Genomic DNA, 24,638 nt, shown 5'->3' on the forward strand with positions numbered 1-24,638 from the left:
TTGTTTATATTGATAATATTGCTTTAATCAGATTTCTAACCAACAAGTTTTCAGTTTGGAACGCGTCAGAACTCAACAAATAAACAAGGAATATTGGATGCGATCGGCAATTGCTCAGATTTGCGTAAAAACCTTTTATATTTTCACTGATTTCGTGGAAGTCGTGAAACGTAAAAGGGAGAATTCGGTTAATCGCTGAAACCCAGTCTTTCATTTTTACTCCAATTTCCGATTCACCGAAACCCCCCAGCACTGAGCGTGTCGATATCGAACGTGTAACCGAATCGTGCGAAATCGTCGTAATACAAAGCCATCAATCCACGTATCGTATCTCTGGGCACTCGCGAGAAAAAGTGCCGCACGATGGCGCTGAAGATCCGCTCCGATGACGTCAGACCGTGGGAATCAACCTCTATGCTATCCCCTGCCATGGCAACCGCGTCGTGAACGAGAAATCTTTCCATGGTGGCGTTCACGCGGTTGAGCAGCCACCAGAGGTCGTTAGGAGCAGTCTCTGCTTTCACGATGAAATCGTACGGAAAACTGCAAGGTCTGCGAATGCGAAGGAATATTTGTATGGGGATGTTGAGTTGGGACGGCTGTGATATTTTGGTGTTAATTTGGGATCATTTCGATTTTGCTGTAAAACTTTCACAAATCAAAGTCTCTTAATCTGCATGTCAGTTACAACATTGCATCAACCCTAATTTAAATTGCTCAGAAATTTAAATATTTCAAGTTTTAAAAAATCTATCCTGGTTTTCTAAACCGTACAATTCCAACCCCCACCGTCACCACAACCCGTGTACATTTGCGACCACTTACTTGCAAAGCTGTTCCACCGTCTTGAAATGAGCGTCCACTTTGTCCAATCCATGGTCCGCTACATAACGGACGAAGTCTTCGAACGATATCACGTGATCCTTATCAGGAGGGGATTTTTCGTTGACATAATCAGCCAGACCCGGCATGGATTTGAACATCACGTTCCCAACGCTTGCCACGAAGTTCCTGCTCAAATATTCAGTTCAAAATTCCTGATTGCAAACTCTACAACGTTTAGTAGTTTAGTCAGACCTGAGGAGTCACGTAAAGGAAAAATCCACTCCAGACTATATAGGTTTAATTAATCCAGAAACGCAACCTCATGTTAAATAACTTTTTACTTCGATTTAAGGCGTTTTGTGGAACTCTTTTTATAAATATTTATACTGTAATTTCGGGTCAATATATTCAATAGTTTTCATATCTCAGTATAATGCTGGGTCGGTGAAATACTGAGGGTTGTGAGTTCGAACCTCACCATGAACAGGCATTTTCTGTACCCAATTTTCAGACCAGACTTGTCGGCTTCACACTCTTGGTTACCTGACATATCCGTCTCCCTTAATCCTCAGCAGGGTGGGAGGGATTGCCCTTCAGAGGGAGCTTTGTATTTGCACGGAGAAATTTTATCATAGGACGGACAACGCGTTTAAACCATGCGGAAATTTTTACTTGTGAAACTTGTTGTTCCATCCTGAGATGAGACGTGCAAAGGGGTGACGTATGCAGAGAACTCTCGTGGCGTCGCGCGATTTTGTCAGCGCTCTCTTTGTGACGCCAGGAAGGTCGCGCGTGAAGTTTCGGTTCTCGATGTGACCTTCGTTCGTCCAAGGTCGCGCGTCATCGTAGTTATGACGTAGGTTGTAAATAAGTTTGTGCCTGTGTGATGAAAATGTAAATCTTTTCATCTTGTTTGAAAAAATTTTTGAGCCCCGAGCAAATTTTGAAAAGAAACGTGTTTTTCGGGGGAAGATTATTGTTGTCACAACGTTTTATTTTACTCATGGATTCGCAATTGAATTGACAACAGGTTGTACTGCCACCGTGCGGTTGCCAGAAATAGTGACCATGTATATTTGAATGCCATGTATACAATGTAAATTATTATTATAAAATTTCTTACCAACTGGTGCTCCCAGCTTTCTGGACATGACACACCACTAGGCGTCGCTTCGGAGCAGCTATCAGCTGGATGTTTTCCAGCCACTCATGGGATATTTTCCCCACAGGGCGACAAGCCTACAGAGAATATGCCATTTTAAATACTTTTAATCAAACCAACACTTCCGATTTCTGAAAAAAGACATTCTTTACGGCATAATAGTTTCAATGCCATTAAACTATGATATTTATGGATGAGTAGGGGGCACATGCTGGTTTTTGATTATTACTCTAGGGGTTCTCAAACGTTTTATGCTCGCGGCACACTCAGATCCTCTTAATTCGTTTGCGGCACAACAAACTTTTAGTTTTACGTCATCAAGCAAACCTACAATTGCAGTGAAACCCATAACATTTTAAATACAATTTCCCGCGGCAAACCAAAACCCACTTTACGGCACGCAGTTTGGGAAACTCTGCTCTCGGGAACCACCAGCATAAAGAGTTGATGAACACTGCTTTAAAGTAAAATAAATTACCGAACGTAGTTGGCTTCTCCTTCTGTTGTGAATTAAAGCAACAATCTTACTTTGCTTTGATCGCTCGTAGTGGGAAGGATTCTTAATTTCGATCCACGCTTGTTGATCTGCACGGAATTACTCCTTGAATAATGTTCGTATATTTAAGGAAATTGGTAATTGTTATTCTTACGACCAGCTGTGAGCAGATTCTGTGATGGGATGAGGGAATAAAATGACGACTTGTTGGACGAAGTTGAGGCGTCTGCAGTCACTGTGGTAATTTGTTCTGCAACAAAACAAACGGCGCAATCGGTCAAGTTATGTAAATATATCCCGGCTTGGTTTAATCAGATTTACGGTCACAAACAGTTGGCATGGAAACACAGGTGGGACAGCTTTAATGATTTAACTTTAGTTATACGTGGAAAAAAAAAACATTGAAAAAAATTCGTTTTTAGGGTTTCTAGTGCAAGGATATTTTATATCCTATACCATGTTTTGTGCGATGTCCTGAATCTCCAGATAGAATCTTCCTCTTGATGTAACTTCCGGCCACGTTTCCGGCGGTTTTTCCTCCCCTAATCAGAACCCTCCTCTCCGCGTGTTTCACGATGACCACGAGGAAGAAGGTGAGGAGGAATATGGAGGTGGTTCGGGGAACCACCATCCGGTACATGGTACGAAACACTTTGTTCACCATTCTGTTACATTTGCTGACCATTTGTCTCTGTATCTGGTTTCTTTTGCCACAAAAACTTTGAAAAACTGAGTCTGAAAAATATGTGAAAAAAGGACTGGAGGATTTGGTTAAACTGACCAAGCACATATACGGCCAGTTGTTATTTTGCCTCCTTTGGTTCTACACTGGGGTTTCTTAACTCGTTTGGGTCAGCGGATCACCTGATCAAGTCAATAAACTTTATGAAAACCCAACACCGGTTAAAAGATCCATTTTTCGTTGATTTTTTACACAAAATTTATATCATTGTTGAATGTTTTATTGCTTGTGAAAGTCCTGTTGACTAACTCGATAGATAGCCCTTAGATGTTAATGGACTTTCAGTTAAAAAAAACCCTGTGCTACACTAAAGCCTGTACATAACGGTTACAGAAGTTCAATGAAACAACAGAATACCTAAATACCTGAGACGAGTCTATCAATCGATTGTAAACCACGGCTGCTGATGTTAACTGCAAGATTAACGCTGGAAACACTTTCACCAACAACTTTTCTACAAACCCTTTAGTCCGCATCTATCTCTTCACCACCATCAGGTTTATACAATACGTGGCCACACGTATGTAAAGAGATTGGATGTAGATGCATTGATTAGATGTGCGATGTCTGTAATTACTACTTTACGATGGGGGGAAATTCATTGAAGTTAATAGATGTAAAAGCTTTTATGTGCATGCGTTTGGTAATTGATCACTTTCGTCGCTGGCTTATCCAAATAGGACATGCTTGTTTTCCATGTTAATTAGTAATCAGGAAATAGTACGCACTAAATGACAAACATACACAAATTTAAACCCCTAACAATTTTTCCCTACACCAAAAACAAATACGAAGCCATATACAAAAAGGCCCATCGGATGCACAGTACTAACTGGAAAATACCAATACACCGGGACATACGTATATGTGGATCAAGTATGCGGAATAATCTGTATCCCGGTGTATAAATATGTTCCGGACTTACTGACTTTCCAAAATTGCGATATTTTCAGAAATATTCTCGTATGATTTTACAAATTGCGAAATACAAAAATACAGCAAGCTCATCCACAAGTTAAATAAAAAATAAAAAGCCCCGGTCTTGTGCAATTGGATGAGGGCGTGGTTTAATTTCGGCCTTCGCGAACTGTTGAAATAAAAGCATCAAAAATGGAGAAATTAATTTTGTAGAAGGATATTGTGTGGTTTTGTTAAATGGGATAATCCTAACATAATCATTTGGTGCTTGTCGGCTGGCATTTATGTATTTGTCACTCACTTGCGCTGCTATATTTGGACTTTGTGTTGTGTTTATAAACCTAAGCAGTAAATTATATGTTTAAGTATAAATTTTAGATTAAATTTAACGAAGGTTTGTCAGTTGGTGTAGTTTTTGCCTTTTAAGGCTTTCAGGGAGAGATATCTAAAACAATTCAACTTTTCAAACACTGTTGAAAGGTTATTTTGTTGTTTATATTGTAGCAACACGAAACTGGAGCTTTGTAATATATCCTTGCACAGAAACTGAAGCGATAGCCTATGTAAGGTCCGGTATAATGTATTTTGTAAGTCAGGGACATCATGTTCAAATTAAAGCTGATATTATCATTGAGTATTAAAATATGTGCAAGGTTCAGTGTTATCAGAAGAAATTAAAATATTCTTTCTACTTTCAAAAACAAACTACGGCCAATTTTGTTGTCTAAAATGTAGTTTTTTTCTTTAAAGTTTCATCCTGTGTGTAAATCAAAGGGAGTAATTTGTTATTTAATAGAATCTGTTTTTATCACCAACTGCTCTTTGGATATTAAGGGATTTCTTGCAGGGATATTTTGCCTATCAAGGTATGTTTAAAAGTAGATTATAATAAGATGCTGTCTGTGGTTGTGTTGCATCTAACAAACATACAATTTGTACAAACAATTAAGGTCCAACCAAAAATAATATTATTAGAATGTATGTGATGTGATGTGTTTTGTTAGTTTATGTTATTTTTTGAGGTCATTTAAAGTCATATAATGCATTCATGAACATGTCACTTCAATGTAACCAAATAAAGGTGATTGTGTTATGTAGAATTTTGTCACGAGTAATTAGTTCCTTTTTTTAAAACTGATACAAGCAGCAACAGAAACCAACACATATATTACCTTTGCATTAAAAGATTAGACAAAATTTAGTGGTCAATAAATGCATAATGGTAAAGAAATAAATGTAACATCACTAGTAAGGATCTGTGCACTTTGTACAATTGTGTTGCAAAGCTAATATGTTGGTTTGGTGAATATCTATTGTTCAGTGTCCTGTCATACTGGTATCAATACGTTGTTTAAACATTTCCATTTGCTAAACAATATTTTTTGATGCAGGAAATATTTATGAAATTGGTTTTGGACGAACAAAAGATAGGATCAACCCTGAACCAAGATGTAAGTGAATATAGTGCTATGTTTATTTGTAAAGCTAATAGTACCCCAATTTTTGGACCAAATCATTTTGTTGTCCAATAGTTTTATCATTTGTTAGACATGGACCACACTGAATTTTTCTTGCTGACAAAACCATGTCAACTAATAAAATGGACTTTATTATGGTTTTTAAATTTTAAGTGAGCCACATAATAGTGTATCCAAGTTTTAAGTTAAACTTTTTGTTCATCAGCAATAACATGTTGGTTTGAAAAGGCCCTAGTGTGCTATAGAGAATTAAAATTTAGCAGTGTGGTGCTACATATGGAACCTATGCATGTATTTGACATTTTCTAACATGGACATGAACTTTTGTGACTAATTTTGTTGTCATAGAACCTTTTGCAGCAACCTTTACTTAGGATAGTTAAATATTCATGAGATTTTGGGCTTTAGTAGCCATCCTTTCAACAGCATTTTTCTTTTTTGCCAAGTAATATAACTTGTATGGTGCAATTTTGGCAAACCAGCATTTGTAAAGCTGTTTGTAAATTTGAGCTTTTCAAAATAAAACTGTGTTACTAAACTTTTTAAACTGGTCTGAATTATCAGTTGATTGGCCAATACATGTGTTATTGTTTGAAACATTGTCAATGCTTGCCAAATGAGCAAGCTTAATGGAATGGTTGGGTGACAATGCATCAATTTAGTCCCAACCTTTGTTGTCCATATATCATGGTGAAACTGCTGTTCCCTCTCTGTACAAATACAGGCAGCACTGGTGGCCTTTTGTGTTGGAATACCTTTTGTTTTCAAACAACCCTTTAACAAATTTACTTTGATGCAAAATAAATAGAAGTAAAAATACAACTGGTTTTAAATGGTAAAATAAAGTGCTTTTTATGACAACAAAAAAGAAATGTAATTTTCATCACGCTCATATTGTGGTGAGCACGTCATTATTCCTACCCTCAAAAAAGGCCAATGCAGTTTCACCCCAACAACTAAACATGTGATGGATGTTTGAAAAACTTTAAAACCAATGCCTATGTTGTATTTGTTCTTATTACTCTTAATATTTGTTTGTGGTGAGCAGTTTTATATATTTGTCAATTTGGAAGATTTTTATATACTGAGATTTTATGGAAGATCATCTCTGATTTTGTAGATGGTTGTTTCTTTTATTGTGAAGCTTTCAAATTGAAGTGAGATGTGTGTTTTGTCATGACTTTGCGACTTTATGTATTGTGTGCACATGACTTATTAGCAGAACACTTTTTGAAGGATGTGTTTGCTGTACATGTGTCACAAGGCTATTTGTCAATAATGTACATGTTGAATTAATTTACTGCAACTTTTCCTACACCCCAGGCAGAGCTACAACACAAGTATCAAGTTTCCCTTTGAACCCAGTGTTCATGAGCGTGCTGCAGCCCACATAGGTTTGTTGTGTTAAGGTTTGTTAATACAAGTCCAACCACCAAGGTTTGGTGTTAAACTTCTATATGATTGGCTGTGTACAAAATCCCTAGAATTGGAGTTCAAGGTTACACAAAGTTTTCAATATTTTACTGTTGTATTTTTGTGGTAGTACCAATTACAAAGTGCTGGCCGCAGTCACATGCCTTCGCGCGTGTGTGTAGATCCAGCAGCGCGCAAGCCAGCGCTACTGCCGCCCGACCGACCGCACTTTTGACAATTGTAAAAAGAGTACAAAAGAGGGGAGCGGTGGCTCGTGGCAACAGAGCATCGAGACGGTTGCTCGCTATATATCTAGACCGTGTCTCACGTGACTTGCTCACTCAACTGGGTTGAAAGTCTGGCCACGTGTTTGCGCGTAGCGCCCTCTAGGGACTTGTGTGATTGCGTTGGCGTCGCAAAATCTTTTTTGTTCCTTTTAACTGCGTTTTTTTTTCGCTTTTTGCTGTGCCTAGACTTGTTTCGTTAAAATTTCACTTGTCCTGTGTTTCTGGGGACGTCACGCTTCACAGAATTTCATGTTTTGTTGCCAAGAACTTAACACGACTTTCCATGCACAATGAAGGAGTGTCCAAGTGGTATTTGTTGTGTCACGGTAATTGCTTGTCGTAAAAATCGCCTTTAATAGTTAAATTCAACCCCGCTCAGAAGGGTGATGAAATAGAGAAGCAATGCTTTATTACGTCACAGCTGCTGTTGTTTCGTAAAGATAGAAAACAAACAATTGGCTGTGGGTATTTGGCGCGTTTATATTGATTGCTGTATTAGACAGGAGTGAAGACCAAATATGTAAATGATGGCCATGTTTTATGAAAAACCGGTTCATTTTTCTATACTGCTGAGTCATTTGTGTCCGGTTTGTATTATGAGGCAATTTGTTAAAACGCGTTGAGTCCACAGCGTTCGAATGTAGCTGACACTTATTCGCTGGCTGCTAGTCTAGTTCTTGCCATTGCATTAGAAAAAGGCGACGCCGCGGGTCACACTAGAGGACAAACTCTGCCTGAAAAACGTGGTGTCGACGCTGGTAAACCTTTTAGCTCATGTGTCTCTATCTCGAAAGCATAGAGAAATACTCGTGACTGAATTCTCGGAACGAAAAGTTTTGATGCGGTATATAGTAAGAAACACATGATCTTTCAAATTATGTGAGTATGTGACAGACAAAGTTGATCACAGATAAAATGCCAAGCATTGAAACGAAGCAATAAAATATGCAAATTGTAGTTGGTTAGGTGAAGAAGTTGTGAGGGTTTTATAAAAAAAAACATGTATATATCAAGAAACAAATCTGCTTGTGTGTAGAAGATTGAAACTGTACGGATAAAAATTTAAAATAGTTTTAATTTTATAATTGTGCATTGAAGTTGTTGTTATCTTACATAGTTGTGACTCAATTTTTTACCGGCAATTACCAACTACTATGTACTCGCATAATACATGAGTTATTGATGCAATATTAACTTTGTTTAGATGATTAACTGCAATATGTGTATCCGCCAAAAAAAATGGAAGCGATTAAAAAAACACAAAAGGAAATGCTTTCCATGGCAAAACCCCAACGTACTCGAGTAATTTAATCCGTTCTGTCGACAAGCTATATGCGATTACATACGTTACAAAAGGACCAAGCTATACTACTTCTTTTCGTCTATTGTTATAGTAACTGTCGAAAAGCTTGTCACTGTAAGCTTAGGGCTTAACCGTATCAGGTAGTTGATTATCCTAGGTATGCACTTTAACAATAATGTGTTAGAGGAATGTACGTTAGATCTACACTAATACAAAATGTTCTGGTCGTTTTCGAGTAGTTTTTTTGTCAGTTTGAGATTGTCGACCTTAAGTTTTGTTGTTTTTTAACTCAGGCAAATAGATGAACATTCCTTACATGGTGTTAACTGTAGTTATATCCAAAGTGTTTAGTAAATAAAGGTTTCCACTGTTATGTTTATGATTATCAATCCGAAAGCCCACTGAGCCGTTCATGTACAAGTATGTAATGTGGACAATCGTCAGTTAATTTCGTGAATAATTGGCAATTGGAATTCCCTTGACAACCAAGTACACTATGGCAAAGTCTGCTCTATCCACTACGGAAAGCTCCCAATCCGGCGCCGGTTGTACATTAACAAACCACGTTGGCAGTTTAAACTTTTCTGGTGTTGCTTCAATGACGACCCGTCCTTCAGACCCAACTAGTGCTGGCATCGTGCAGTGTAACCCGGACGATAAAGCAATGGTTGTGGAATTGGAAAGAGATGTGCAACGCAACGATGGTTTTGGCTGTGCAGAAAGTAACGGGATTAGTGCAGAGTTTACTGGAAAAGAAAACGATGGTAAAGGTTGTGACGTTTCTGTGCAAGACTCTGTAATGGAAGTCTGCAAGGAAAGCAAAATAAATTCCTCCATCGATCTTCAAGCGAGCTATTATAGCTCGAACGAGCGGTCTATCGATTCACCTATGCTCAACAAGCGTTATGTTGTAAGCAGTACCCCTCAGAATGTCGACCCAAAGCTGAATCGACTTCTTAACAGCTGTTTAATGGAAGATACGAGCGTAGCGCAGACTGCCAGCTTGGTATTAGGAGTGACAACACAAAGTGCTCACACTCTCACGTCAAACACGTCTTCACACCGAACCGGAGATGGGTTGTACCGCGGTGCGACACTGTCCATGGCCGACATTCAAGTTGTGGTGCCAGACTTCGTGACGTCAGAGGTCAATGACGTCAACTGTGACGTGGATGTTCTAGCAAACCAAAACATGACTGAAGATGTGGTCGCTGATGCAAATCAACCAAGCAAAGTGGAAACCTGTTCAAAAGGGCGCCATACGGTGGTCGACAGATCAGTTAGTGCGGAATTAAGCGACAGCGGTTTCTCTGAAACAGCGACACCAACCGACGCCAGAAAGGTTCATATTTTGAACGTCTCTGAGCCTCAACCTGTTGTGCCAAAACCTCAACCCGAAAGTTCAGTTCCGCCAGAACAAGATGTGGACTTCTCTGAAGCAACTTCGCCTGAAACTCTTTGTAATTACGGTTATTCAAGCTCTGAATCAAGCGACAATGGCGAGTGGTCCGTGGTTGATACAAAGAGCAAACAAAAGAGACGACAGAACAAATCTAGAACAACCTTTCACAACCAGAGGCCCGACAACGACAGACAATATAACAGCAATAGAAAGTACAGTTACCCTGGTAAACCTGTGACTCAAAGGACAACTGCAGGCATGGCGAACCGTGGCAGGGGAATCCCTCAACGCATTATAGGCAGGTCACCTCAGTATAGCGAAGGTTCCAGCCCTCCAAGCAATAGGTATAACAGAAAACGACCCTCTCAAAACTTCTCTGCCCGCGAGAAACCGGGTTTGCACGAAAGTTTTCAGTCACCAGACCAACTTAAACTGTCTTCGGTAAGTGCAGTGGATCGGAAAAAAATAATTATCTCAAATAACTAGTTTGCATTTGGGTGTTTTTTACAACGCTTCAGATGTTTGGGGAGTTGGGGCCTTTCATTTGGTGATTGCATGCGAGTATTTATTTTGTGGTTTGTTGCATTACTGACGTCGTTACGTTGACGCGTCTCAATCCATCTTGCGGTTGAAAACGCATCAATTACAGCAAGTCATGATGTAGTTGCAGTTTATGCGTTTGTGTTTCTCCTCTGGCGCCACATCTGTCGATTCACATTTGGGAAAACACTGACATGGGTTGTTAGGCTTTGGCTGGAGTTCAAAGCAACCACGTGCTTCTGCGGTTTTTCCTTGAAGTATTTCCTGGTTCAATGGATTGCTCAGTTTAAATCGAAGCATTTCGTTTCGCGTATGCTTGCCGCTAGTTCCACAGCTGTCTTGTAACATAAAAAGGTTCATTAAATCAAGTTGAAGGTATAATTTTTTTTTTTACTATTTTTTAAAGACTTGCCCGGAACTGTATGGGGATGTTTAATTGCCTTAAAAGACGGTCGAAGCCTAATGTATTTTAATTTTGATTGCGGTCAGCTTGCGAGATACACGTGACCCATCGGTTTATTGGTCGGCATAATGGAGTTAAAGCCGAAAGTGAGATTTACATTGACTTTCTGTCTGCCTTGTGTTGGCGTATGGCAGTACTGCCCTTAACCTTCGCAACGCTCGGCAAGCGTCGGGTATAAATTATGCATTGTCTAGTCGCACCGTACTTGGATGCACTTGCGTGATCGCCATGCAAGGAAAGTCTGTACGTGGTCTTCCTGTAGTCTGTGCATACCCAGATTGAAAGTCCACTTGCGTGTTTGGAAATATGCAGTTTCGCCTTTCAAGAGAATAAAAGATGGGCAGTTGTTCCCAAACGCCAAACAGCATGCAGATTGTACACGAATCGTTTGAGCTTGACTTGTGTTAATTCAACTTAGTCTGGGCTGTTCTATGGTGCGATAATGTCGGCAAAATTGGCAAAATTATGCCTACATTTTAAATGTGTGCGGGTAACCGAGTTGCCGGTTGTTCCTACAACCGTGTGTTGTTGAGGGACAAAGCGTTTTAGACATACGGTGTTCGGACCCGCGAAGGCCATTTAGGGCGCGCGGTGACTCATGTTTGTGGGTGGGCGATGCTGCTTCGCTGGTTCGACGATAATTATCGACCAAATGGGTCGGAATGTGGAAGGGACAGATACCTAAGTTGGCGCTGCAATTAAACTCGAAAGTACAGTTTATAACCTTGTTCCTTGACATTAAACCCAACACAAATAAAGTTGGTAGTCAGCAGAAATTTGCGCCAAAAAAGATGGCTTGTGCTTAACTATGTGCAGGGAGAGTTAATTGGCGACAAGACATCAATTGTTTCCTTGTTTACTTGTGGTAGGAAACGTAGCCTGTATAGAGCCCCGTCCGCCAGTCGTCACTCTGATAGAACGCCGGCATTTTACTTCCTGTATGTTTTACTGCAAGACCGGCGCCACGCTGCAGTGCAGTTTTAAGCGACGCGGAATTAACTCGCCTCGCTTTTATTCAGTCTTGGGGAATCCATCAACCAGGACAAGGTTCCCCAACCGAAAAGGTTAATAGTCTGTTGATTGTTTAGATAGTGTGGCCCACTATAACGGCTGTCTGCTGAAGGCTTTTTTTGCAAAGTATTAACTGTATAGTTGTTTGGTTGTGGAGTTGCTGTTGTTGGCAGCTATGGTGAACTTGCACGTTAAGGTGAGATATGTCGGATTTTAGCCAGATGCTTGCTGTGCTTCCAGATGGTGAACAATATTATTATGTGTACAGTTATATGTTTAACTAGGTGGTTTCATGCCATGTTAATATCCTAAACAAATTGACTGATTGTCAATCAAAGTTTCCATTTCAGAAGTTCTACTTTTTATGATTAGTAAAATATGTCTATGATTAGTTGTAAATAAATATTTGTTCATGGACTTTAGTATTTGAACTCAAAAATAGCTTTTCCTGCAATCATAGACCAAAAGATTTTGCCACTGGGCATACCAAGAGTTGCTGAAGTGGTTTCCTAAGAATTAGTAGCCACCCTGTACTTGTCCGTGCAAACTACTTAAACCTTGCTGTATTTTTCACCAGGACTATGAGCAGAGAGTGAAACAAACAGAAAACAAATCAGGTCAAAGTGCTCAACTGCAGCAGGAGCATCAAGCGTTACTCAACAGGGTTCCAGACAGTAATTTTGTGTCAGCACCTTTCACAATGACTGGTAAAAATAACTGCTTTCTGAATAACAGCAGTCAAAAACTACAATGTGTTTGTTTTACTAAATAAATGCATCTTTTTACATGTCAACTCGCATCAGCGTCGTGGCCTTAACATGTCCCTTTGAATTATTTGCATAGTAATGAAAAAAAATGTTTAATTTCAATGTTTAAATCCCTTGATGTACAGTTAACTAATTTTAGTCAGATTTACTGTATTTTTCATTTGTAAAGTTTAAGAGCGCAGTGCTTTTATATTTCATGTCTACAAACCTGGCTTCCTTGCATAATTTTGTTGACCTACATTATGTTGTTTGCTTTAAGATCCCACAAGCTTACATCATTTCGAAAGTTCAACTTTTGGTTCCAACACAAGTGCCTACAATGCAATGAATAATGGAGCAAAGAAGGAATCTTGTGAAGGTTTGTAGTAATGGTCAGAATTGTACATGTGGTTTTGTTAAAAACAACACTCGTTTAAAAATACATGAAATGCATCGAAGTCGGAATTAAAAAAAACTTGTTTTATTCTTTTACATTTTGGATGCTTTTCGGTAAATCTTCTCATTAAGCAAGATTTTATCTGATTGTGTTTCACTCTGCATGTATTAATAGCAACATTTCCCACCTATTTGCAGTTGTTGATGAGAATGGCAACACAAAGGAGGTTGAAGTTGCTGAGCAGTTGCTTGATGCAAACAGTGATGAAACAAAGCAGGAATCCATCCCTGAGATTCTGTCACCTGTTGCTACAAAACTTGAAGGCAAAGAACTGATGGAACAACTGCAGCGCCAGCTCGAATATTATTTCTCCAGGTTTGTAGTCAACCTATTAATATTTCATGCAATGTTAAAGTAACAAATTAGTTTTGGTAATTATCTTTGCACCCAATACATTAGAATAATGTTTAAGGTGTCAATCAACCAAAAAGATAATTTGTAGTACCTGCAAATTATACAATGTTTGTATATTTATTGTTGGCATATATTTTGTTTACAATATTTTGTCCTTTGTCCATCTCCAAAGTTCATAAACTTCAATGTTTATGGTGGCTTACAAGTTTAGGCCCCACATATATTAATCATATCCATGTCATGTATGTGGTAATCATGCAGTCACTCAGTCAGTACAAATGAGTGGGTGTCCTTAACTGACAAGTTGTGCATTACAATAAATGATTAATCCTGTCGTGACTGACAAAGGATTGCATAATTGTGTTTTACTGCCATTACATTCACATTCTTAATGCTGTTAACTCTTAACTTAGCCAGTATTACCATATCAAGGATTATTACAAATACCTTACACGACCTTATGGGAAGGGTAACAATTGTAATATGCAATTATGATTAAAAAAAAACACCAAAATCTGTATCTTCCAATATATTTCTGACAAGTCCTTACTTTCGGTGTATTTTGCAACAAATATAATCGTGTCAGATGTTATGTGCTTGTGTTGTAAGGTGGGCTCTACCATAACTTATATAATAGTGTTGTTACGTAAAAGGCAATATATCAAGCAGAAATGTAAAGCCAGTGTAACAATTTAACTTGAACCTTGTTAACGGAGAAGCTCCCATAGCTCACTCTATAGAGAAATGGGCCCAAGGTACCCAAAATCTGGAGTTCAAACCTCAGCTATTTTCTAATTTTTAACTATTTGCTCTCACTTCTCTGGTAAAAGTGGCTTTGACCCACCTGTTGCTGTAATCTCAAAATAACCTCCAAAATGTCCATGTGTCTGTCTAATATGTTCAACAATGTGGATAGCAACTCATGGAATAGTTTATTGAAGTATTTGATATTTCCTGCAGGGAGAATCTTGCCCAGGATCCATACTTGTTATCACAGATGGACAACCAGAGTTATGTTCCAATATGGACGATTGCCAATTTTAATGCTGTGAAGAAACTCACCCTCGACCTTAGCCTGGTTATTGAGGCTTTAAAAAGTGAGCGTTTTCTTAAACAAAATATGTAAATTTGTTCAATATGTCAATATTTTAAGAGTTGTCGCTTTAAAATTACAGTAATGGTAAGTGGTTGAAATATTTTACACAACCTTTTTACAAATTTACAAAATAAACTCCCTCATAATTAGCTGTTAATAAAACCCACAAATTAAAATATGTTAATGTTTACAGCGTCTAGTTTAGTTCAAGTTGATGACAAAGATGAGAAAGTGAGACCGAACCAGACGAGGTGCATCGTCATTCTCCGAGAAATACCTGGGGACACCCCTCTTGAGGTGTTTGATCCCAAACATTTTGCTCATTAATTAAAAATCTCCAACTTTGAAAGTTTAAATTCTGCATTAAGGCCATATCAATCTCTGGTTCCTTAACTGCTATTATTTCCAATGCATTACTTTTGACAAATGGATTTCAAAACACTTTTATCAGCACAAGCTTTTGTGATTCTTGCTCAGGTGTGATAAGAGTAGTAGGCTCACAAAATCTTGTGCTGATAAAATGTGTTTGAAATTTCTGTTACAAGTAGTGCACTAGAAACTACAGCAGTTCACACCATATACAACTTTCTTTTTAAAAAGCTAAACCTTTGATTAAAGCATTGTTTAATTATTTCTTAATATCTACTAGTTAAATTTGATGTTGAAGAGCTGCTACTTCGAGAAAACATCTTATTAAAGTTACCTTGGTTAAATTACCTTAAAATTACATTATGACACAGAATGTTGAAAACCTGTTCGACGGATCCACATGCCCAAAGTTTCTGTCATGTGAGTTTGCTGGAGGTACAAGCTGGTATGTCACGTTTGCAAACGAAACCGATGCACAAGGCGCTTACCGTCACTTGAGAGAGAACGTCCAAACTTTTCTGGGAAACCCTATTATGGTAGGTTCAAGTTTTCTGGAATTTTTGCGCTAAAAAAACCCCATAATTTTTTCCAAATATTACGTTGCTGTTGCTGTCAGTCCTGTTGTATTTCAATTAATTTGTTCTTCCGGCAAAATTAAACGTTACTTTTTATTCAATGACGTTTCGCCTGCTTTTTAGCTGTGCTTCCTCAAGATAATGCTGTGGCACACGAATATGTATCAAGGAACGTAAACAAATTTTCCTTCTGCTAGTTTTGTTGTCCATCTGACATCCTAGATTTCGTTTCTTTCCCCTTTAAAGATTGTAACAATTTATATCGAGGAAAATATGCGAAGTAGTGAGAATTAGCCACAAAATGCAATAATTTTGTGTCAATTGAAACTTTCTGTGACTTTTGTTACAACTGAAATAATAAATTGTGACAGGCTCGAATCAAGTCCAAGACCATCCACCATGTGTACCCTGTGCCCCCACGCCCCAACCAAGCACCAAAGTCAGAACCCCAACCACCCACACCCACACCCACACAAAGTCAACCCGTACAGCAACAGGGAAATCCCCAGCAGGCCCCAACACCTCAACAGCAGGTAGGGGAGATTTTGGAAGTTGAAAATATTTAATAAGTGGTTCTGCCAGTCACTAAACTGATATTTTAGTTATTTTTTGTACCACCCATAACACAATGTACGTACTCAGGACAATGCATTACGATTAGAACTCAATAATTAATAAAATCTGTTTCTTTTATTTTCTTTTAAAGCAGTCCATTTGAATCTTTTAAAACTTTTTTCACAAGCTTCTCATTGCTGTTACATTGTTACGTAATAGGATTGGACAGTGTTAGATGCATGGTTCTCGTTAAATTCAATGCTAATTATAATAGTTTATTATTTTTCTTCCCACATCGATTGTAAAATATTTGCTTTCAAAACAGATCAGTCCTCAACCTGGGGACTTCCCCAGTGTTCCTCAGCCCATACTGTTCTGCCCCCCAGGGCCCATAACTGGCTCCGCGGCCCACCAGGTCAACCATCCGTCGGCCACACTCGCACACACCCCTCCATTTATTGCCCAGGTTGCTTCGTCAGCTTCTACAAATGCACCTGGCCAACACTTCAGCATCGTTCTTCCATACCAGGCTGGGTTCTATCCTCCCGACCGGGGAGTCCTGGTAAGATAAAATATTAAGTTTCGTTGCCAACAATTTCTTCAGTTGTTGGAGCCCAGCAACAGCAGCCAAATTGTGTAAAAAAAAATGTTCCAATGTCTAAAAACTGTTTGAGTCCTTTTTGTTGCTATGGTTGCAATGAAACTAAAAGACAGTACACACTATTATGACCTATCAGGTCTCATCAGTGCAGCTGGTGACTGACGTGGGTCTTTAGACGTAGACTATTACACTTTATAGTGACGCCTCTGTCAATGTGTTCAGTCTCAAACATAATAGGTCGAAACAATGTGCACTGTCTGCTGCTTACTCATTATTGCTAATTTGCATCTACATAAACTAAAAAACATTTCAAAATAACGACTGGAACGTTCATTACAACAAGATTGAAATCTGTTAGATTTCTTTTTAAAGTTGTAAATGGTCATGGCTTTTGCAATAGAATAGAAATTATTTCCCATGTATAAATTAACAACATCTTTTGGCCCAAGTGTTTTATAAATGAAAACTCTATGCATGTGTGGTTAGTTTACCCAATACAATCTTCACACCGATCGTTCTAAGACTTGTGTTACGGTGACAATGTTTAATTGAAACCTTTCCACATTTTCTGTCCAGAACACTTTCCATCCTGGGTTTCTTCCTTCGTACAAACCAGGCCAACCCTCAGTCAACCCCAAGACACCACAATACCAGCACTCACACAGGTGAATTATGCTTTAATATCTGTTGTCTTGTGTCTCATTCCAAATGAATGAAACCATGAACTTGCAGAATCTTCGATTCCTGTCAGAAGAATGTATTTATTTAATAAAAAAAAAAAACAACATTATTAATTTGTAAATGTAGCTGATGAAAAATTGTTGAAGTTGTTCTTGTTAAAGCCAAGTTATCGAAATCTTATCTTCACACTGTCTGGGTTAATGCTTAGTTGACCAAAATAAAACACTAAATGCTGTGTCATTATCGAACATATTATAGTTTATATATAAGGTGGTTAAGCATTTTTACTGTGTGTAACCATGACACCCATTGCAAACAATGAGTTGGGAAAGTTTGGTTAGAGTGAAATCGTACAATATTTGTTTTATTTCAGCTTCAGGGAAGTTCACAAGGGCCTGAACCAAAGGTTGGTTGTTTATTGTGTGTTATAAATCTTTTTACTGTTTGCTGGCACACTATTTAACCTGCTCCTATCAATGATCAGCATTGTTAGTTATTTGGGAGATCAACTTAGCACACAACTCATATAAACCTTGTTACACAACATATGTGAAAGTCTATCTTTTATTATGACACATTTTCTCATTTGGTGTCAGTAATCCTTAGCACCTTAATTTTGAACTAGAACTTCAACTTATATGCGATATAACTAAATTAAATAAATTAGCAAAATTTATTTCTATTTGGAATAATGTCAAATTTTTTTATTATTTCATTGGGGCGTTTAATACCTGCGCAAAAACTGGCCATAACCATTGTGTTTATCATTCTTTCAGTAGGAACCAGCAATTCAACCAGCGAAAGGGGTCGACCTCACTCAGCCAAGCTCAAACTTACCCAAGTTCAACCCACTCCCAAGTACATGTGGGTCAACATTTCATTCTATCGACCGACCCAAACCCTCCAACACTGTTAAGCGAATACTCAACTGATCAACCAGGTAAACTTTAACATGAAAAATATGCTGAAACCAGAGGCTTGATTGGGGTGTTGATCCTCATAAAACATGCAATAGCACTGATAGGGTGCATTCGGCAAACAAAAGCAGTTGCAAGGTTGATTTTTTGTTTAGCACTGCTTTGTGTGGTGCATGCTTGGCACCAAAAACACTATTGTTGCATCATAATGACTTTTGGATAGTATGTCATTAAATTGCTTTTTTTCCTGCTGCGAGTCAATGTAACTTGTGAAAAAAAATAAAACCCCCACAGATTTACAGACCGTTAACAGCCCTTAAACCCAAACCTGTGGGCTTAGGTTTAGCCTACGTGTCGTTTCTATCGGTTGAATTTAAGCGCCATATTTTCTCTGTTTCGTTTTAAATACAACCACGACGCATATTTCCCGTATTGAGCGCTTGCGTAAAGCCACGTGTACGTTGCTAGGTGACGAGCGTGTACTCCACACCAGTCACGTGATAACCCGACCTAACCGCCTCGTGTTTGCGTCATACGGGGGGGTTGAAGGACATCCTCTTACATGTAATGACGAACCTGTTAACACTGAGCATAGCAGAAGCTAACTTGTTTCAACTATGCGCAATTTACTAAACTCCAACAATTGGTTTGTTACATCATAAACCAAATACCAGCCGAAAATTGTCAAGTTAGTTAGGTTTGGTAGTTTTAAACATTGTAGAAAGTAATTATAAGTCAAGTTTAAAGCTTATGTGAAAAGTATTTATCCACTAAACTCAAGTTTTGAGGGATTAATTTAAACTTTTTACTCAACGAAGCCAAACTAAACATACGTGAACTTACATAGGGTGCAGATACAGCCAAGTTCACTAAAACACCATGTTTTGTAACCATAACAAACAGTGAAAGGATCATATGTGGCTTCGAAACCATGCGTTGTCCACATATGTTCTTGTTAAATAAAAATAACCGCTGAATTTTTTTCTTGTTGCCATTCCTCAAAGTTACTTTCCTACATGACAAAAAAAAACTATTTCTGTCAGAAATATTATGTTGCTGCCAGGGATATTAGCTTTTGTTAATCTGTCCTTCTGAACAGCAGGCGAAACGACGTTTAATTGTGCCAGAAGAACAGATTATTTCACTATTTCTGTTACAGTTGGTCAGACAACCCCATCCGGACATTACCTCCCGGCCGTCCCCCCTGCCCCAGCACCGGCCCCATTTGTCACCCCTAATGTTGACTCCATGATGATTGTACCCCGACCTGCCCAAGGGGGTGTACACACCCATATGGGGCAGCACCCAATGGTACCTCCCCGACACCAGCAACGTGAACACAGAGGAACCCTGCAGCAAACTGCACCTCGTCAGGGAGCCAACAACCCCGGCTATGGATCAGCACAGGTAAGCGAGGTCGTTTTCAAATGTTCTTTTCAACTGAAATTATGACCGCGTTTGATTTGAATGTCTGCGGAAAAAAAACATATTACTGCTGTTTCCAGGGTAACAACGGTGGTCAATCACAGTCGAACACGTCACGTGGTAGTCGACCGTCATCTCGATCTTACCAGAATAATCACCAACCAGAAATCAGCCCCAGATTTCAACAAAAAGGTTTGAAATTGAACAAACCTTCTTTATATCAATCGTCGTTTAAGGAACGTTAAGTTCATACAGTTCATAGGAGTGGTTGATCCTGCTTGGCTGCCAGGGAAGCCTTGCAGTTTACATGTCACTGTTTTGGCCAAAAAATTACATCTAAAATAATGTAACGCAATTTCCGCAGAATCAATTCGGATATGTGGTACCTGGTACGTACATCCGGAATCAGGATAACGACAGTTGCAGTGTGTAATGGGATTTTATCATACTCCTGCTTGTTTAAACGTGTTACTTTTATCGACGATTCATAACTTTACTATCCCTCATAGCCATGAACCAGCACCAAGCCCAAATCCCCTACGCCACCAGCACATACGGTTACCATGCCAACCCGACGATGCACCACACCGGTCAGAAGGTGCAGACGATGTTGGTGGATTCTTCGTACAACCAGGGTGACGAACACGGCTCTGGGTATCCTGTACAGAAGATGATGAATGGGATGATTCACCATGAACAGAACATGGTACGTATTAAGTGCAAAACTTCAGGTTTGGGGGGTTTTCTGCCGCTTTTTTACAATCTCTTCATAAAAACTTTGCAATTTTTGTGTGCAGAGATTAAGTCCTGATGACCAGAACCATGAAGATGGAAAATTCGTTGCACAAGGTTTGTGTCGTCCGGATCATTTCCGTGTATGTTTTGATAACGATGGGTTTTGATCAATTGCATTTTTAAACTTTAGTGAAAAGAATTGGCAAAAACAAAACAACCACGATTTTGAAATATCCTGCGCCAAATAACCCGTATATTTCTGTTGTAAAATCGTTGATAATTTCTGTGCAGATGGATCAGGATATGAAATGGTCGGGAGGACTCAGATGCCACCACGTGGAACACTGGGAAGCACTCAACCTCCACCTCATACATCCATCATCATAGACGCCAGGTATCACGTTTGTTACCTCTGTGTTTCATGCTAGAACAATGAAAAGGCTTAACTACAAGGGTTTTACGGAGATTTCAGCGAAAATCAACATAATTTCCACAATAATGATATAACCCCATAATATTCACTGTCTTCATGATCAAAGACAATGCAGCTGTTATCACTTCGTACATTGACTTGGTTTCGAATACGATTACAGTGGACTGTGTTTATTTACTACTAAAGTCATACGATAGAACTTGTGGCATAATCTTAAAACCTTTTCTTGAATATATTAGATACGGGAATAACTTTTATTTTGTTTCGAATTTTAGGAACCGCCAGATGGCGCAAGATCCACGAAGAAATCCACGCCTTCGTCGGCCACGCCCAAGGACAGAAGAAGAACGCGCAGCCGGGGTGAGTTTGAGGCGTCGGTTTCTTTGAACAAATCTTAACCTTCGCATTAGGGCAGAGGTCTGCAATCTCTCCCTATTCATTTGTCATTTTTACTGTTTATGACATTGTTAAACCTTTCGAATTTGGTGCCGTATTTTGTGTAAACATTACCTCATTACTTTGCACCATAACAAAATAGCAGCCAGGGGCCACAAAGTTGTTACAATTTGATAAGTGATTGTGGACCCTTGGCTTAAAGTACTAGGGCTGACCGCTAGATTAATCAAACAATAGTTTGTGAAGTTAACATGTATCTGATCTAGTTGACTTAACCTCCGTGGTATCCTGTTTATTCCCAACGTAAGTTTGTTCTTTCCTGCAGAGAGTCACGCCTCCAGCGGTTTCCATGGTAGCAAGTTCGACACCCTTCACACTGGAGAGTAACTCCTTCCCTCCTCTGCCTGGTTCAATATCCACTATGGTAAGATACCAAAAAAATAACCTGTTAAGGAAGCGGTTAAATTGGACGCTAATTCCTCGATATGTAGTGTTTTGCGTGTAGTGGGAGTTAGTTGGCTGTACAGGTATTAAAGGTGATATAAATACGTGGTGTTTCTTCCAGGCGAACACAAACAACGGGAGGTCGGGTGAGGGCAGACCCGCAGCAGCTGATATTGTGAAAGGTCGCGAAACTGCGAAGGTGAAAACCCAACTTGCCACAATCACTGTTAGAATAAGCAAAGTTGAAGCAGTCGAAATTACGCAAATTTTAATTGAAATGTGTTTGACGTCGGGCGTGGATTAAAATTACATTTATTTTTAATATCCTACAACTTTATAGACTCTATGTCAAAGAAATGAAAACATTTGGAAACAACCCATTTTTTTACTTTCAGACCCCTCTTGTGAGCGCAACCACACAAAACGCAAAGAAATATTCTGAAGTGTCAAGTTCTCCAACCACCCCCATCAGTTTGACCCCACAACAACCCCCTAAACCGATATATGTACCCCCACCTGTCCAGGAGCCCCCAGTTTCAATAAAACACCCCCGACCCAAGCAGGAGGTGAAGAATGCAACCCCCCAACCGATCCCCTTGCCCCCCCAAACCAACACTGTGCCAACCCCCCCGCAACATACTCATGACAAAGGTAGGTGGATTCCATCAATAAATACACGTTTTCAGGAATTCGGTCTTTAATAAAAATTTGAAATCGTTGTTGATTTGTTATAACATGGGGAGTGAATCCCGTGATTATTTAGCAGGGACTTATTTTAAACCTGAAGTCTTACGTCTAGATTTCCATGCATCAAATGGTTGTAATATTTTCTGTACACAATAATTCGTGCCCAACATTATTCCTTACGTAAGTGGAACAAATCGTTGCGATTTATAATTGTTGCGTCACAAGTGCTGTGTACGCGGAGAAGTCGAGAATCATTGTTATAACAAACTTAAGTGCAAATTCACACGTGTTGTGATTAAGGTAATAATATTTATATTTCAAATACTTTCGCCTCTTGCAGCAGCGCCTCCAGTAGTCAAACCGTCCCCCACGCCAGTAGCAAGCAAGACGGTGACGTCAGAAAAGCAAAATAATGCAAAAGAAAAAACTCGACCTGTGGCGCCCTCTGGTGGTGCTACGCAACACATCCCGACCTCGGTCAGCTCGAATGCGCCACCTGGCGGCGATACTCCCCAGAAAGCGAAGTCAACTTCGCGAAATTCATCTTTCAAGAAGATTACGCCGAACAAATCGGAGGGCAGCATTAAGAACGAGACGGTGGTAATGAACAAGCCTGAAAGTCACTCGAACAAACCTGCTGTCGAACAGCACACTATGCCTACTCAACATAATGAGGTAATGTCACATCGGGACATTTATGTTTGGTCGTTTTGTGTAAATTTTGTGGTTGTGATGCAACGTTTACATGGGTTTATAAGTTTTTTTGAAGCTGTAGGTTGCTTAATCCGCCGTTTCCAGTTGGCTGGTCGGTTCTTGTGTTAATGTAAGGTGGATTTTGTTTCAGATTAAACTTCCTAATGAGCAAAAACAAGATGACGCAAATTCTTCAAGTGGTCGAAACTCTTCTTCATCATCACCTACTCCTGGTAACAAAATAAAACCACTTTCTATGTAACGAATGTGTCGTGTGTGTCTGTCATGAACATATACATTGTACGCCTGATTTACTCAATTTAAAAATGATTTTTGCATTCACAAAACACTTCCACGACCCGATGTAAGTTGTTTAAATTACCACAGATGCTGCCACGCATGTAATATTTGCTACAACACGGTGATGTAAGTTGCTGTTTTGTTTCAGACTCTAACGGAAAGAAACCAACCTACGCCGACATGCTTCGCAGCACAAAGCAAGCAGCAGCCATGCGAAACGGCAAGGATTCGTCCGATTCCGCAAGATCCGATTCCGGTGACGACACCAGACCAGTCGATGACGTCAAAGAAGTCGGTGACGTCAAAACTCCTGAAACCCCAAACGCGGAACCTGAAAAGCCGGCTTTCAGGAACCAAAGACCACCACGCGGTGGCGCCCAAGACAATGACGAGGGGGAGTCCCGCCGTTACGATGGCAACGTACCCAACGGATACCCACGACGGGGGGGTTATGACGGGGGTTTCAGAGGACACAAAAGTTACTACCATAGAGATCAGCAATACAGGGATTACGGTTACAACACTGGAGGGCGCGGGAGAGGCGGTCAGTACAGAGGACGCGGTGGTTACCGTGGCAACAGGCGCGGTGGATACCGAGACAATTACTTTAGCGGTAACCATGGCAATCGCCCCGCGATGGTTAACGGCCCAAACGGCAGCAACGGAAACACAGCCGAGAGATGATGGCACTCGGGGACTTCCCCCCGTGACGTCAAAGACTTACGCTCCCCTCCAGCGCCACCAAGCGTCAATATTGAAAGAAACCAGCGACGGGATTTCCCGCCAAAGCGACGTTGCTGCTGTTACGCCGGCGTTGCCCTGGCAACGGCGCCTACTGTGACGTGACAATATGCAATGGGGTGCAAAGCCGTCGTCGTCGCGGCAACGACCGAATCACGTGATCACTGTTCTTAGGATAGGTTTTTGTGAAAACGCGCAAATGAACAATCGTGCTTGTGGGGCCTGACCTTTTAACCCCAGGCTCCCCCTCTTTGGGGTAAACACCTACTAGTTTATTTTCAGGGGTACAACGGGGAAGCCCCGCTTGGGCGAATGCCCTCCCCTTCTGTTTCTTGTTCAGTTTGTAAAAGCAAAACCAAAAGAAAAAATTTAAAGCGTTTATTTATGCCGTGT

The 24,638-nt window shown here is 39.8% G+C and overlaps 2 protein-coding genes across 6 annotated transcripts; one reads left to right on the forward strand and one right to left on the reverse strand.

The window, feature by feature from the left end:
* Positions 1 to 233: 233 nt before the first annotated feature.
* LOC145914678 (carbohydrate sulfotransferase 11-like) lies at positions 234 to 3,147 on the reverse strand. Its single transcript, XM_083002494.1, has 7 exons — positions 2,940 to 3,147; positions 2,638 to 2,733; positions 2,466 to 2,575; positions 1,949 to 2,064; positions 1,498 to 1,704; positions 826 to 1,011; positions 234 to 552 (listed from the first exon to the last, which is right to left on the reverse strand). Exons 1-7 carry the CDS (start codon positions 3,145 to 3,147, stop codon positions 234 to 236), a joined length of 1,242 nt encoding a protein of 413 aa, XP_082858620.1.
* A 1,743-nt stretch (positions 3,148 to 4,890) lies between these two features.
* On the forward strand, positions 4,891 to 24,329 carry LOC145913473 (uncharacterized). Of its 5 annotated transcripts, XM_083001144.1 has the most exons (25): positions 4,891 to 5,009; positions 5,535 to 5,594; positions 12,618 to 12,747; positions 13,067 to 13,165; positions 13,381 to 13,558; positions 14,558 to 14,694; positions 14,887 to 14,990; positions 15,434 to 15,598; positions 16,009 to 16,170; positions 16,518 to 16,754; positions 17,370 to 17,458; positions 17,848 to 17,880; positions 18,251 to 18,414; positions 19,551 to 19,798; positions 19,897 to 20,008; positions 20,326 to 20,522; positions 20,614 to 20,665; positions 20,843 to 20,945; positions 21,260 to 21,344; positions 21,706 to 21,804; positions 21,946 to 22,023; positions 22,220 to 22,475; positions 22,852 to 23,186; positions 23,356 to 23,437; positions 23,653 to 24,329. In XM_083001144.1, the coding sequence occupies exons 2-25, from the start codon at positions 5,544 to 5,546 to the stop codon at positions 24,186 to 24,188; spliced, it is 3,732 nt and encodes a 1,243-aa protein (XP_082857270.1). In that variant the 5' UTR covers positions 4,891 to 5,009; positions 5,535 to 5,543; the 3' UTR covers positions 24,189 to 24,329. The 5 variants fall into 5 exon arrangements, with proteins under 5 accessions (XP_082857270.1, XP_082857267.1, XP_082857268.1 ...); XM_083001141.1 differs by lacking the exons at positions 4,891 to 5,009; positions 5,535 to 5,594 and adding an exon at positions 8,922 to 10,467; XM_083001142.1 differs by lacking the exons at positions 4,891 to 5,009; positions 5,535 to 5,594 and adding an exon at positions 8,922 to 10,467 and having other exon boundaries at positions 22,855 to 23,186.
* Positions 24,330 to 24,638: the final 309 nt, after the last annotated feature.

This window comes from Ascidia mentula, chromosome 9 (assembly GCF_947561715.1).
Source record: "Ascidia mentula chromosome 9, kaAscMent1.1, whole genome shotgun sequence".
NCBI lineage: Eukaryota > Metazoa > Chordata > Ascidiacea > Phlebobranchia > Ascidiidae > Ascidia > Ascidia mentula.